We start from the raw sequence: 14,976 nt of genomic DNA on the forward strand, positions 1-14,976 counted from the left end.
GAGCTTGCTCTAGCGGGTTTCTTTCTTACTTAATAGAAGTCTCTTTTTTGGGGGGGGGGGGGGGGGGGGGAAAGAATGTAGGGCTTTTCTGACTTTTGCAGTCCTTTTGCATAATTGAAGCCTTTGACATGTAAAATTTTTGGGGATTTCCCAAAATTGATCATTTGGGCATTTTGTCTCCTTTGGGTATAATTGCTCAAATTTGAGGCTCTACTCCGATCTTGATGACTCACATCGTGACATTTTGAGAGTCATTATGTGATTGCTCTTTGTAGCTGCTCCCATGGCCGACATCGACATATCATTTGGGGCATTCTCGCCATATTCTTCACTGACATACTTTTTCGGATCGGGATGTGCACTCTTATGTGCAACAGATACTTGGGGTCATTTAGGGGTTCTCTGTCCTTGCTATGCATAAAATGAATGAAATATATTTTTATTTTCTATGATTGGAGTTGATAAAGGTTCTCTACCTTGAGTAGTCCCTCTAAAATGAATGTTTGAGGTGTCAAAAAAGGTTCTCAGCCTTGGATAGCCCTCCTAAAATGATGTATTGATTTTATATTTGTCATGTGTGGCTCCATGTCCCTCATTAGTCCCTGGAGCCAAGAGGGGGATGTACTGTGGGAGCGATGTATTGGCTTTGATAGGTCTATTTATCATGCCTGGCATGTGAGTTCCACGATGTTGGTGCATTTGTCTCCTAGACCTTTGAGTTGGTCATGCATCCATGCATGACGAGCCTCTGAGCCATGCTAGGTGAGCCTCGAAGTCTATACCATGCTCACTAGCCTCTAAGCCATCCTCACTTACCTCTGAGTTAGCATGGGAGTCATGTCTAGTTCTAGACTCTGTCATTGCACAATTCGATGACCGTCATTGTCATGTTTTGTTCTTCGTTCCATTCTCACCTTTCCTCCATGGGGCGGTATTAGGAAATGGAGTCCAGTTCAGTCAGTTTAAGTTTGTTATAGTGAGTCCCGTGAGTTTTAGTCTAGTGTGTCCTATGGATGCCACGTGTCACATTGGGAGTTATCCGAATGTTTCTTCGGGGGGTAGGCTGTCCACATCCACAGACGATATCTTGTTGGAGGTACCGTTTCAGCCAGTCAGGATAGTGGGCTTCATGGAGCATGGCTCTCTTTCATAGTGGTACTTGGATCCTGACCCGCTTCTCATCGCCCTGGGCTCCCCTGGGCTCATGGAGGCTGTGGCTCTATGGAGGTGTCCCAATTAAGTTTTTGCAGTGGGACCGTGGGGAATGGGAATGGATAGATGAAGGGCATCACCTTCTTTCGTTACACGGTTAGTAATGCCAGGAAATTCCAGCTCAGCTAACCATCTTGAGCAGCCTCCTCCAAAAGAGTTACTTTTCTCAGAGATTGAAGAGACTCTCCCTTCTTTAATGAGACTTCTACAGGGTTGAGTTGGCATTTTCAGCCTCACCCTTGGTTTCTTTCTACCTCATTCCTCTGAGGTGTTTTTATTGCATGCTTAGCATGTTGTATTTCTGCTCAGAGCTTGCTCTAGCGAGTTTCTTTCTTACTTAATAGAAGTCTCTTTTTTGCAAAAAAAAAAAGAATGTAGGGCTTTCTTACTTTTGCAGTCCTTTGGCATAAATGAAGCCTCTGACATGTAAATTTTGTTGGGGCTTTCCCAAAATTCATCATTTGGGCATTTCATCTCCTTTGGGTATAAAATCTCAAATTTGAGGCTCTACTCCGATCTTGGTGACTCACATCGTGACATTTTGAGAGTCATCATGTGATTGCACTTTGTAGCTGCTCCCGTGGCCGACATCGACATATCATTTGGGGCATTCTCGCCATATTCTTCACTGACATACTTTTTCGGATCGGGATGTGCACTCTTATGTGCAGCAGGTACTTGGGGTCATTTACAAGTTCTCTGCCCTTGCTATGCATAAAATGAATGAAATATATTTTTATTTTCTATGATTGGGGTCAATAAAGGTTCTCTACCTTGAGTAGTCCCTCTAAAATGAATGTTTGAGGTGTCAATAAAGGCTCTTAGCCTTGGATAGCCCTCCTAAACTGACGTATTGATTTTATATTTGTCATGTGTGGTTCCATGTCCCTCATTAGTCCCTAGAGCCAAGAGGGGGATATACTGTGGGAGCCATGTATTGGTTTTGATAGGTCTATTTATCAGGCTTGGCATGTGAGTTCTAGGATGCTGGTGCATTTGTCTCCTAGACCTCTGAGTTGGTCATGCATCCATGCATGACGGGCCTCTGAGCCATGCTAGGTGAGCCTCTAAGTCTATACCATGCTCACTAGCCTCTAAGCCATGCTCACTTGCCTCTAAGTTAGCATGGGAGTCATGTCTAGTTCTAGACCGTCATTGCACAATTCAATGACCGTCATTGTCATGTTCTGTTCTTCGTTCCATTCTCACCTTTCCTTCATGGAGCGGTGTTAGGAAATGGAGTCCAGTTCAGTCAGTTTCAGTTTGTTATAGTGAGTCCCGTGAGTTTTAGTCAAGTGTATCCTATGGATGCCACGTGTCACATTGAGAGGTATCCCATATGCATTGGTACTCATATCTGTGTGTGTACTTTATATAAGAGCTGTACTTGTTACTTGTCACATTAATCAAGTATCAAGCCTACAAGCTCTTTGGTCTACATGTGAGTACTTTCATTTTGTTCATTGCTCTTGCTATTTCATTTCCATTTCATTATGTCTCTCTTTGAGTATCATTATCTCTCTCCCTAGCCTACCCTCTCTCTCTCTCTCTCCCTCTCCACCATGCACCTTCATTTTGCATACTGGGATGGTGAGGGAAAGAGATGGTAGGTTGGGGGGAGCACATGCATTTTCATGCATACCACTTGGCCCTTCATCAAAGTCCTAACCACCATACCAAGGACACCGTTAGTTGTCCCTGGGACCAACTTTATAACCCCTCTTAAATGCCTATGCCTTGCCCCTAGGACCTAGTGTGTGCACTTAGAAATTGCCCCGAGGGACTTCTAGGAAGTTTGCACTTCCTCTAGCCATCCCTCACGGCCAAACTATTACTAGAATTAACCACGGTTACATTAGATTTTTCACATCCTTGTGACATGAATCCTCCATGTGGATAATGGTGTCCCATGTGTAGAATCTTTGGGAATCCAAGGTACCTCAATCGGCTAGGCCCAATGGCTTCTTCATGGACTCATCCATCATCATGGGCCAAAGGCAACCTATTCGTTGCATTGCTCCTATGTTCGACATCACCAAGGTACTACCAAAGTCTTGGGATTAGAACTATGCTGGTCGGTGGCTCTTTGTTTAGCATCATCAAGGTCTATTACCAAAGTCTTGGGACTGGAACTATGCTGGTCATTGCCTTGGACCGCATGAAGTCTGTTCATCCACATGCAACAAATTTCATCATTGGCTTGGACCTAGTTTGATCAGCACCTAACCTGCCACTATCCATTCACCGTCCTAGTGAATAGGGTGTAAAGGATTGATATGGTACTTATTGTGGTGTGCGCTCTTTTATACTTTTGATTAATATTCTAATAAATATAACAATGGAAATGAAAATTACATGGCAACAATGGCCTATAGCATTGCAAACTGAAATGCAATAAATAGCGTGCCCAACAAGGTAAAAACAAAGAAGTAAATCTAGCAGAAGTGGAAGAAGAGGAGAAAAATGCTTCCTAAATATAATGACAATATTAAATGGAAAATATGAAGACAAACTTGCAGGAGAAATAGAAGGACCAACTCTTGGTAGGCCCCCACACAAAAGAAACTCAAGTCAAGTGATTGGGCATAGGACTAGGTGGCTGGATCTCTTTATCTATTTCTTCTTCACTCTCTTTTGACAATGCTCTGAAGTTCTCTTGTATTTTTATTTGTACTCTACAAAACCTTGTCTGCAGATGGCAGCCTTCTTTTTGCATCTTCTTGTGGTGCCTTTCATGGAAGTCATAGCACCTTTCTATGCATCCACAATGGCCTCTAGTGCAGCACACTTCGTGCAGAGATCTGGCATCTCATGCAAGCAATGCTCACACTCAGCTTGCAAGGAAGGAAAAGTACTGGAGGGAGCATCCCATGCCATCTTTTCCTTTGGTAGGTCCGTTATCTATGTGTTCAAGGTAGCCTTGTTGTGCTTGACACCTACCAATTTAGTTGCATCTGATTTGCTCCAATTCAAGGAGCACTTTGTCATGCTTGTCCTGCTGCTGTCTTCGTGTCGTAATTTAGATCTTTCATGCTTCCCTCTATTCCTGAAATCAGTCTTGATGATGCTGCGTAATTTGTGCCACGTCGTGTACTTGTTTCTCTAAGTCCTCCATGTAATTGAGTTTGAGATAGTTATTAGCAGCAGCAGTGGATGAATAGAATTCAGTGCCTAACTAGCTGAAATTATCATCAAGCACACAACCCACTATATGAAGAGAAAGCGTCGCTTATGCACACCTGTCGCCAATGGATGACATAGTATCAAGATCCATGAAGGGCTCCCGGAGCCCGTGGGAGCTCCATGTCATGGGACAACACCTGTGAGAATGGATATGTAATTTCATCTGAGTCCTCTCCCACCAAATCCGCTTGTTTATTCTACCACTCATCAAATGAGATACTACTGAGATCTTTTCTTGAATGAACTAGCTTGGTTACGTGACTAGACTTGTATCCTACCACCATGGCATTATTTGTCATTGGGAGGGCATTCTTCCTTACCAAGTAGATCAGGATTTGAAAACACAAGTCCTTCATGTTCTTCTATCTTTTGTGTCCTAGACTTCATCAATGGGGATCAAAGGGTGAGATCCACCTGTGCTAGGTGGCTTGAAGTGAGGTGTGTCCCTTGGACCACAATGTGGTGGGTGGTGGAGGAGACTCAAACTCCTCAATAATGTGCTGGCAGTGACTACGACCCAGGTAGATGGTCACCATTTAAACTAAGCATGGATGGTACCAAGCCGGTGACTATGACCTAGGTAGATGGTACCATGTGAACTAAGCATGGATGGTACCAACCTCAGGGGAGATCCGGTCCATACTCCAGTCATGCATATGTCCAACCCTATCACTAGACTTGAAGGAAGGAAAAGCAGGGCGGGATATGCAGAAGGGGTATCGTGAGAGAAAAGTAGTCTCTAATGGTGCTCCAATAGGCACCTAGGCACATGTGATCAGTGATGTGACCGGAGGCAATGTGGTTACCAAACCAGATGAATCCAAAAATTCTCCCAATGAGGAGCTCTAGTGGGCTTCTAGCCCCTAAGCCTCAGTTGAAACCTCCTCGCATTGCTAATCATGTAGCAAAATAAAGGCATGCTCTTCTCACGATTCCTTGCATCAATCCACTCCCACTCCTACTTCCTTGAGATCCACTGCAAATATTTATGAGGACACCTCCATAAAGCCAAATCCTCTATGAACCCAAGGAAATGTGATCCAATCTTAGATCTAGGTACCCACTTGTAGTCAAGAAACACTACTCCACATGACCCAAAAACTCTGATAGACTCAAAGACAATGTCCACAAGGATATCCTCTTCCTCCAAAGACAATGAATCCCCATCTGAGCCTCGTCAAACCCCTATGACCTGGACTAGGATACTTAAGCTTGTAAAACCCTAAGCCATATAAAGCAATAGTAAGCTTGCGATCTATGAGAACCCAATCCAAGGTAGGACTGCATCAATCAGTTCACATCTTCTCATTCATAGCCTGAGCCAGGAGATATCGCAGCTCCAAAAGGAGATGGTGGGTAGAAGTTGCAAAATGGGAGCTTGTGAAGGCCACCATTTCAACCACACTATTTTGGAGCAGCAGCAAAGGGCTAGTAAGACCCTCATGTCAGAGTGTGTGTCATACATCGCACAACTACCACCCCATGGATGACTCTATTGGACTCTATTGGCTTCGTGACTTCTAGCCTTAGGGTTCTGGGGCACAGGATCCAAGAGCAGCCTCTCATCATTCGCTTCAGAGATACCTAATCCCTCCTTGCGGCACAGTGTAGACGCTCAACCTTACGTACCCACCTAGAGATCCAAAACCTTACACCCCTCAGGTGAAGGAGCGGTGTACCCTCTTATAGTAGTAGGATGTTGCCCTCAAGGAGGGAAAGTGGGCAGTGGTCTGAGAGGGCTGCTCTTGATAGGTCTCCGATGGGCATCTAGAAACTCAGAGCACCGAGACCCTGACTTGCAGTGTTTGGAACTGCAACGGTACCTTATGGTCAAATCCAAGGAATTTCTCATAAGCTTACACAGGTCGACATGTAGCCTTTTACAGAAAGACTCACAAGAGTCCAGAGCACCCTTCGCCTATAGTCAGTGGTGGGTACACATGGAAGACAACATATCGGGATGAGACCCGGGAGACAAGAGGAGTTCGAGGATTGGGAGATTACTGATCATCTCTTACAAGGACGATCTCTATCAAGAGACGAGATCCATATGCTAGGTTCCTATAAGTTCGGATCCGACGACGTCCCCGTGAGGACCTCTTCATCGCAACCTGCCACTTCCTGCTCGAGACCTCACATTTTGCCAGGGATCTATGTGAGGAGGCTGAGACCAAAACCATACGCAGACCTCTACCCGGACATCATGGAATTTTGGAGCCTCAGGGAAGTTCTCCTTATTGGGAACTTCAATGGAAGGACAAGTACACACCAGGTATCAATTCTGTATTTTCGTGATGACAGTGTCGAGAGTCTGACTCATCAAACGCCTACATTAGTTGGGATACGATCAAGAGATCACTTGGGCAGTCATGGCACTTTATGAGAGACTCTCAAGTTGGGTTCATATAGGTGCAGAGTGGATAGAGGAGATCATGAGCGCTATTGGGGTCAAACAAGGTTGTCCATTATCACCAACTTCAAACTCTCCTATATAAAAATGATGTGGTCTTACTATCTTCTTTAGCAGAGGGACTCCAATGACACATAGATGCACTTCATACCTTCTATGAGACACATGACTTGAAGGTCAACCTTAGTAAAACCAAGGTCATGTTCTTCAACACATCTTAGGAAGCCATGCATAGAGAGCACTTCACCCTAGATGGGTTGCCAGTGGAGATAGTTGCATCCTACACATACCTAGGGGTCTTGTTCTCCGGCTCAATCTTTATGATGCGACCAGCATTATAGGCTTGAATGAGCAAGAAAAATCTCCCTCGCTGCTGCCCAGACTCGAGCAACATTGCTTTCATTCTCACTTTTCCGACCCTCACACCAAGAGTTTTCACTTTGACTCTTTGGTCCAACCAGCAAGTATGTATGGAAGCCATTATTGGAGGCCAGATCTATCAGGCACAGAGTGGGATCAAGTTGAGAACCTCAAGGTTTTCATGTTTTCACAGATGATTCGCAGTAAGCCTTTCGTTTCACATCAAATAGTTTTGGCTGAGTTTTGGGCATCCCCACTACAGTTTGATGCAGCATTTCAAGTCATCACATATCTCTACCCACATGAGACAGGATGGATCTTGCACCATAGGACGACGTAGGCTTCCTTGGTTGGCTTTATCCTCCTCCATGACACTGGTAGTAGAGGGTGACCAAAGGTGCTGGTATGCACATACATGTAGATGGTTTGAGAGTCTAGGGCTCCACATTACCTCCCTTCCAATACAACGTTGAGGCCCCCTCTATCCCGCTCACATATCACAACAAGGTGAACCAGCTCACCCGAGAGGATCTCTTCTAGTTACACACATTCAGGACTTGGTTGGAACCTGATGGGCTTCCTGTGAAACTCAGCATCAACAAATACCACTGCCTATGGATTTCAAGAAAGGGCTTCATCGACCCACCAGGATACACACTGATCCACCTCCTCCACTCCATGAGAATTTCAATCAGCGGTTCTGGGTCTCATCTTACCATCCTCGTGTTGAGAGTGGTCAGACCCATCAATGTACTGAGGCATAGATCACATTTGGGGAACTTCCTTCCATGCTCATCAGACCGGATGCATGACCCATAGGAACGACTCGGGCACTTGTTCGCCATAGGGCTATAGCTAGGAGACCACAATGGGCTGCACGTGTCGACAGTCGCCAATGCTGTATGATAAGCTTTATGCCACCATAGTAGCCTCACAATTGATGCCCCCCTCTCAGGTTTGATGCCCTCGCCGGCTCCCACTCCATGAGCTCATAGAGTTTTTTCTTTATGTACTCACGCCATTATGATGAAGATTATGGATTTTCTTTTGTATTTGTCATGGGTGTTGATGCTCACTCGCCACCCATCAGCTCATTGTATCAACTTATTTTTAGCCTCATAGACCCTTTTTGGTCTTCAAAAGACTTTAATAAACTTTCTTTCTTTCTTTCTATGGTGACTTACCATTTTGAAGCCTACAATCATCTAAAAGGTTTTTGAAATCCTTCCAAGAACCCATAGAGGAAGCGGATTCTCTCTCCTACCTTGACAACTACATAACTAAAAGTACCAAGAGGTCTGCCATGGCCATCAAGTATGAGTTCATTCAACATTACAGGCTGCCTAACAATCTCTTCTTGTGAAGAGGGTGATATTCTCCGAAGGTCTGTCTTGAAAGCTGCCCCAAGCTGTCAAAATGGCAGCCATAAGAGGGGAGGAAAGAATCCTAAGATGCGCCAAGCTAAAGATTGATCCATCCAATTAGCCACCCAGGGAGGGAGAGTAGGACTACATGCGACGAATAAATAAATATTTTCAAGGTTCCTGTCCTGGCAAAAGCCCCTAGCCCTATCTTGTAAATCTAGATCGACAATATTAAGGCCCCTTGCTTGTGGGAGAATCAAGGTCTCCCAAGCCACTCTAGCTTTGGTATCCGTAGAACCATCAAGCCCCTCCACAAGAAGTTCCTTATCGAGCTTTTGAGTTGAATGATGCAATCTCTAGAGTGGTAACAACAAGAACAAATAAACCAAGCTAGTTAACACTACCACTTGCCCTGTTGCACAAAGGATCTCATTGGCATCCCTTAGGGTCATGGCCAATACACAATGGATGCTGAGGGATTTCACTTGGGGGATGGCTCACGTAGGGAGGACATGCCTCTTCAATTGACCTAGTCTCACCGACATCCAAGATTCATGGACAACAGGTTTCCTAGATAGAGATAAACGATGCATCTCTGCCCTCCCATATACGCCTGCTACCTTCACCAGAAGATAGTGTTTGGGACACAGTGTCCAACATTATAGCTTGGAACACTTGGGTCACTGATGCAGTCAGGTAATGGGAGGCCAGTTGGTCTCCCTGGTGGCTATCCTAGTTGCCATTCAGTAGCATATCATCTTCACTCTGCGTGCCATGTGGGAGCACGGTACTCCAGGTTTGAGAGCAACCGTCGAAAGGCGGTGATAAGACAAAAAAAGAAATAAAATACTAGCACTATGAATAATGTAGGGAGACACATAGGTGCACATAGTTAGCTAGTGATGGGTTTTTTTATGGCTCCAAAGACATCTTTTCCCAAAAAAAGATGATATGATGTAAATATTTGACTATGAAATAAAATGTTTGTAGGAACTTCCTATGGGAAGTGATGAAAACGCAATATGGATGCACTCCAGAGTAATGTACCCATGTGGGGGACGAGCATTTTCTGAGCAAAATCTTCCGAGCATCCGAGCGAAGGAAAAAAAAAGCTTCCAACTATGCAAAAATATGGCAAAAATGGATCAGAAGTAAACATAGTTTCACTTAGAAATATGCAAAGTATTATAGCAATACCTATTTTATACACAAATCTTTACGTGAATCTTTGGGAATGGTGAGAACAGAATGGGATGGCTTTTGAAGAAACCCACATGTAGAGTAGACTTCTCCATGAAAGTTCCCTTATGATCCTTCTTACGACTTTTACTTAATAGGGGGTGACATTGAAAAATCTCTCTCAACCAATCTTCATGAAAGGGCTTCTCCAAAGAAAACTCATTGAAGCAAGCCATCAAGGTAGTTTCGCCAGTGAAACCCCTTTGAAGTAGTCTTCTAAGGTAGTTTCGCTAGCGAAACTACCTTGGACAGCACTTTTAAAAGTGACATAACTTTCACATCCAATGTCCAAATATAGTCATTCAGCCACTCAAATTGATCGGAAAACCCCATTTGAGCACATCTATGGAGTTATATTTTGGAAAATCTTGCATATATAGTATCAAATATTACATGCATTTTATGAAAGTGATATTTAAGCCCAAGTTAATACTTGTTTATAGTAATTTAAACTTCTTTAAAAACATGTCCATAAATATCTTGTTATTAATACTATAAAAACAATAGAAAGATATTGCCATATGATATAAATGTGTTTAATAAGTAATTATTTATGTATAATATTATTACATTGAGAGTGATTATGAGGGATGTTTCTTAAAGGAATTATTTTTCAACACTTTTTTAAGGTAATAACAAGGGTACAAATGAATGTCTATGAATAAGAAGATTTATGTTATGTAAAAATGAATGAGTGACTAGTCTGTATAAAATAAAAGTGAAAATACCATGTTTCCTAAAGAAATACTATTTTTTAAATCTCTTGAAAAACATGCTCGGATAAACCTGCTCATAGGTTTTTGCTCATAAAATTGACGCATCCACCCATGTGTGATACGGTCGGTGGTTGAATGTCAAATGTAAAAGTATTTTGTGTTTTTTTTACGCGTGGTAAATGGTCTTCTGTGCATGGAATGTTGTCATGTCAATATCTGTGTTACATCCAATGCGGTAAATGTGTGGGCATGCATCAAAATACCTTGTTTTGAAGCATATTGTGTGCTAGTGAAATGTGACCCCAATTGTGTGAGCAATGGTCTTGGTGCAATGTTTTTTGAGGCAAGGTAGAAGAGTGGTAAAAGGAGGCAATGATGTGGAAAATTTACAAAGAGAGGTGGCTTGCATGAGGAAGCTACAATTTTACGTGGAGCCAATGCTGCAATACGAGGGGACTTGGCTCATTACGTGGGTGGCATGAAGGATTTTCCAAAAGGACTTGATGCTGCGTTATAGAGGGGGAGTGCAGATTGTAGAGAAGGGGAGAGAGTCTTTCCAGAAAGCAGGAGAAAAGGTGATGACTCTGGGTTTTTTGAGAAGAGAAGGAGGTGTGCGCTGATTGCACGTCGCTGGTGGTCTACGCTGCCTTCTGTGCTGATTGTGAGAGAGAGCTTTGCTTGTTTGAGGCGCTCGTACAAAGCTTGCCCCCCCCTTCACTGGAATTATGTCGTTGGAATTTGAAGAGCTGCTGATCGCTTGTTCTTGAGGTGAACGAGAATTTGAGGAGCAGATGCCAAAGGATTGTGCAGGAGACTGCTCATACACTAAGGAGAGATTGCTGCGTACATGAACACAACGCTGATTGGGAAGTTGCCCATACGTGTGGACAAGGAAGGGTGAGGACCTGCTCGACTGAAGTCTGGAGGATCTTGGATGATCTGTAGGATTTGTGGCTCATTCCTATCGCTTGTGGTACCACATATGTGCGTTATTCCTGTCTGACTGAGTCTTGTTCATCATGTCACTTGTGCCATCTCGGTTGAGAGTCTTCCTGGTGTCTTTGTGCTTGTTTGTGGCCTGTTGAGGGTATCATCTCAAGTCATTGTGGTCCGGGTACATGCTCTGGGCGTTGTGCATTTGCTCTATTTCTATTGGATCCCAAATTGCTAGTCTGATCCCATATGGAGTCCCAACCTCATCTACAGAGCTAATTGAATTATAGTGATTTGCTGGTTGTTTTTTCTCTCCTTTTGCTTTCGTGAACGTTACTCTTGACTGTCTGAGGCATGACCATGCATGCTGAACTGGTAAACATTTCCATGGAATGAAAAAGAGTTGCTTCATACCCGTCCTGTCTTTAGTTGCATAGGCTCTTTACTAGGTTCCCTACCACTTTTCTTTCATCAGCCGCAGTGTTTCTGCAAGGCCCTTTCCATGGGGGATTCACTGGATGTATAGACCACCACCATGGCTGCTAGCTCCTGTTTTGGAATCTTTGCAGGCAGTGAGTTGGGAGATCCGGAAACAAGCTGTTGGCAACCTTTTTTTTCTGTACATACCATCTGCAGCTCCTTTTGGAAGTTGTTTGTACGGTGATTTTAAGTATTAATAGAAGTTTCTTTTCCCTAGAAAAATTAAAAAAACACTACCACTCTAAATGTGAGGTCAAGTCTAGCTAAACTCTAAAAGAGGAGTTTTCTCCGAATACTCTCTAACACATGGGCAAATCCCTACAAAGGAGAGACACCCATGCCAACTTGGCAGCCCAAATATCTGTCAGAGACACACCTCTAAATCCAAGTGAAACTAAAATCAGCTTCCCCAATCTGGGTGGCATTGTCACTAATCCAGAAGCCATTGGATTTAATGTGCACCTGTTGCTAACAAAATAAATCCAAGACCATCTTGAAAGATGTGAGAGTCTAGGGGGTGGCATCCAAAAAAACAACAATGTCATCAGCAAGCCCGATGTCCAAGGTCATCCTTCTAGTAATGTCAGCCTGAGATCTCAAAAAGGAGCTCATGGCTTCAAGCACGACGAATAAGTAGAAGAAAGAAGCAAGAGGGCATCCCTGCCACCAGACTAATCTGAAAATCTAAAATCTCTCTCCTCTAACCCCTTTGATAGTCACTTGGCTTGGGCTGATGTGTACAGTGAAGGGACCCCTCTAATCCAAGCATATGAAAATCCAAGCGTAGAAGGGTACCTTTCAAGAAACCCCAATCTACTCTGTCCTAGGCTTTCTCAAAATCAAGAGTCGAATGGTATAACCCCTGGCTACTCTGCATAGTCCACTCCAAAGCCTCCCAAAAGGAAAAAATATTATTGTTGTATCATGGGGCAGAAGGCAAGGTAGCACCTGTGACAAAATATTAGCCTCAACCCTGGAGGGTTGGGACCCATTATTCATGGAGGAATTGCAGGATATCAGTGGAAAAATATTTTTGGAGCAGACCCTATGTGTCCATCGTGCTTGACTATTGGTGAGTCTATTCAGCATTGCCTTTGGGAATGCAGACAGGCTAGGATCATTTGGGGCTGGGATTGTAGGACTTATGGGTAGATTTTTTTGCCTCCACGTTATTCATTACTTGAGGCACATTTTCCTGGATCTCTTTGATAGGGCCTCAGGTATTTTTTGAGTTCGTGTCTCCTCTTGGGATTTCATGGTTTCATAACATCTCTGTATCATCTTGACACTGATATTGCCTCTCAGTAAAGACCTTTACTTGCATTAATTGACATAAGGTGGTAGATTGTCACTAGCGTCACTACTGGCATATTTGGAGATCCAAATGTACAAATGCTATATATAGCAGCAAGGCCCACCTTGTCATACCATGGGTAGCATTTGGACATATATTGTACACACCTTGATGGCCATTTGGTCTAGGATGCAGGGGACTTCGAAGTTTGCATTGGCCCAGAGAATGTTCTTTCTTAGAATGGAGAGGCAGTCCTTTCTTCCCAAGTCTGTTACTGGCATAGTGTGTCATTCACAGCCACAGTCCTGGTTTCTCTCAGGATTTTTGTATGCTCACATATTTTGGGTGGTACTTTACCACATGCTCTGCATGATGTATCCCTACCCTGAGTGCTTTGCTCTTGGCTGCTTCTTTCATACATAGCCAAAATAGAAGATGTGTTGGGTGCTCCATAAATGAGAAAAAATGAGAAGTAATTGGGAAAATTAAATGACATTAGTTTGGTAGAAAACCACTTTACGTCGAATGAAATCATGACATATTAAAGATTGACGAATTTATGAAGATCATCCCAAAACATAAACATACACATACCTGGATAAGGGAAATAAATTTGTTACGTTGTGCCCGCATGATGTTATACAATTTGCTAAATTTCTCAAAATAGTTTTGCAGATCAGAATCCTTTTTCTTTAGGAATCCAATGACCAAGTCAGAGATACGTGTTTTTTCCTTTGCTTCATTACACATTTGCAACTGCAAGAATAGAAATCTTGTTAGTCCTTACAAGTAAAATTTTAAAAATGCTGTTTACTGCAATTGTGGCTGCTATCATCACAATGGTAATGAATGTCTTATTGTTTGTGACACAAAATACAAAAAAGGGGAGGCTTACGATATGTGTGGGTACAGATATAATTACCATCCTTCTTTGTGGCATTCGATTGGGTTTTATCTTCCTTGATGATTTGTAGATTGGAAATCTAGGAGAGATCTTATCCCTTGAGTAGCTTGCTTCATTAGAAAAGAATTTCACTACTAAGAGCCAATCACAATGATTTGTAGACATTCTACAGTTTTGGGTAAGGGGTTCCTCTTTATCTTTTTGTCTTTCTTGGAATGGGGATAGCCCAATGGCTTCCTCAAAACGAAATAGAGAAAAGTCGTCCTAGAGAGTACGCGGTAAAGTATTACAAGATAGATCCCATGAGAATAATCACGTATGACCTAAAAATGTGTTTTAGAGAAGTCCTTTGCATGAGTTCCCCGACCTCCTACACCTCCACTATCCCCTCCCCTCCTCTGAACGTGTTCCAACTCCTCCCCCTAGCCTGTCCTCCTCTCATCCACCCTTCTCCTCTCCTTCTATCACCCTGCTCCTCAGCCCACTATTAGCTCCTCCCATGCTGATCAGACCTTAGTAGACTAGATAATATTGACTAGTGAGCAGGCATATTGAGAGACAAAATGATTGGAGAACAACTGACTAGATGACATGAGTACCAAGTCACAAAAGAATCGGACTACCACTGATTGGAGGAGCAGAATATCAAGTGACTAGACCCTCTTGGTGCTCTTCAAGCTCAACGTTGAAGAGTATGCATTATTGCAAAATCCCTTGTTCACCTATCACCCTACATGGCTTCCCACCTTGAGCTCTTGCCTTCCCGAATGCTTTTGTAGCCCTTGCAAAGAACATGGAGCCTCTCTTGAAGAAAGAGAACCTTGGAGTTGATGACCACTCACATGCAATCTCCTTGATGAGAATGATAATGAGTTTTGCGA

General features: G+C 43.3%; 1 protein-coding gene across 1 annotated transcript in view; it reads right to left on the reverse strand.

The window, feature by feature from the left end:
- The window catches only part of LOC147901299 (uncharacterized), a 221,363-nt gene that overhangs the window by 62,341 nt on the left and 144,046 nt on the right, over positions 1 to 14,976 (reverse strand). The window contains exon 13 of the mRNA XM_087376466.1: positions 13,786 to 13,947. Coding sequence (XP_087232592.1) covers positions 13,786 to 13,947 — 162 coding nt within the window. The remainder of the gene's footprint in view (positions 1 to 13,785; positions 13,948 to 14,976) is intronic.

This window comes from Dipteris shenzhenensis, chromosome 6, assembly GCF_047967505.1.
Source record: "Dipteris shenzhenensis isolate YYH24624 ecotype China chromosome 6, Dip_SZ_1.0, whole genome shotgun sequence".
Lineage (NCBI taxonomy): Eukaryota > Viridiplantae > Streptophyta > Polypodiopsida > Gleicheniales > Dipteridaceae > Dipteris > Dipteris shenzhenensis.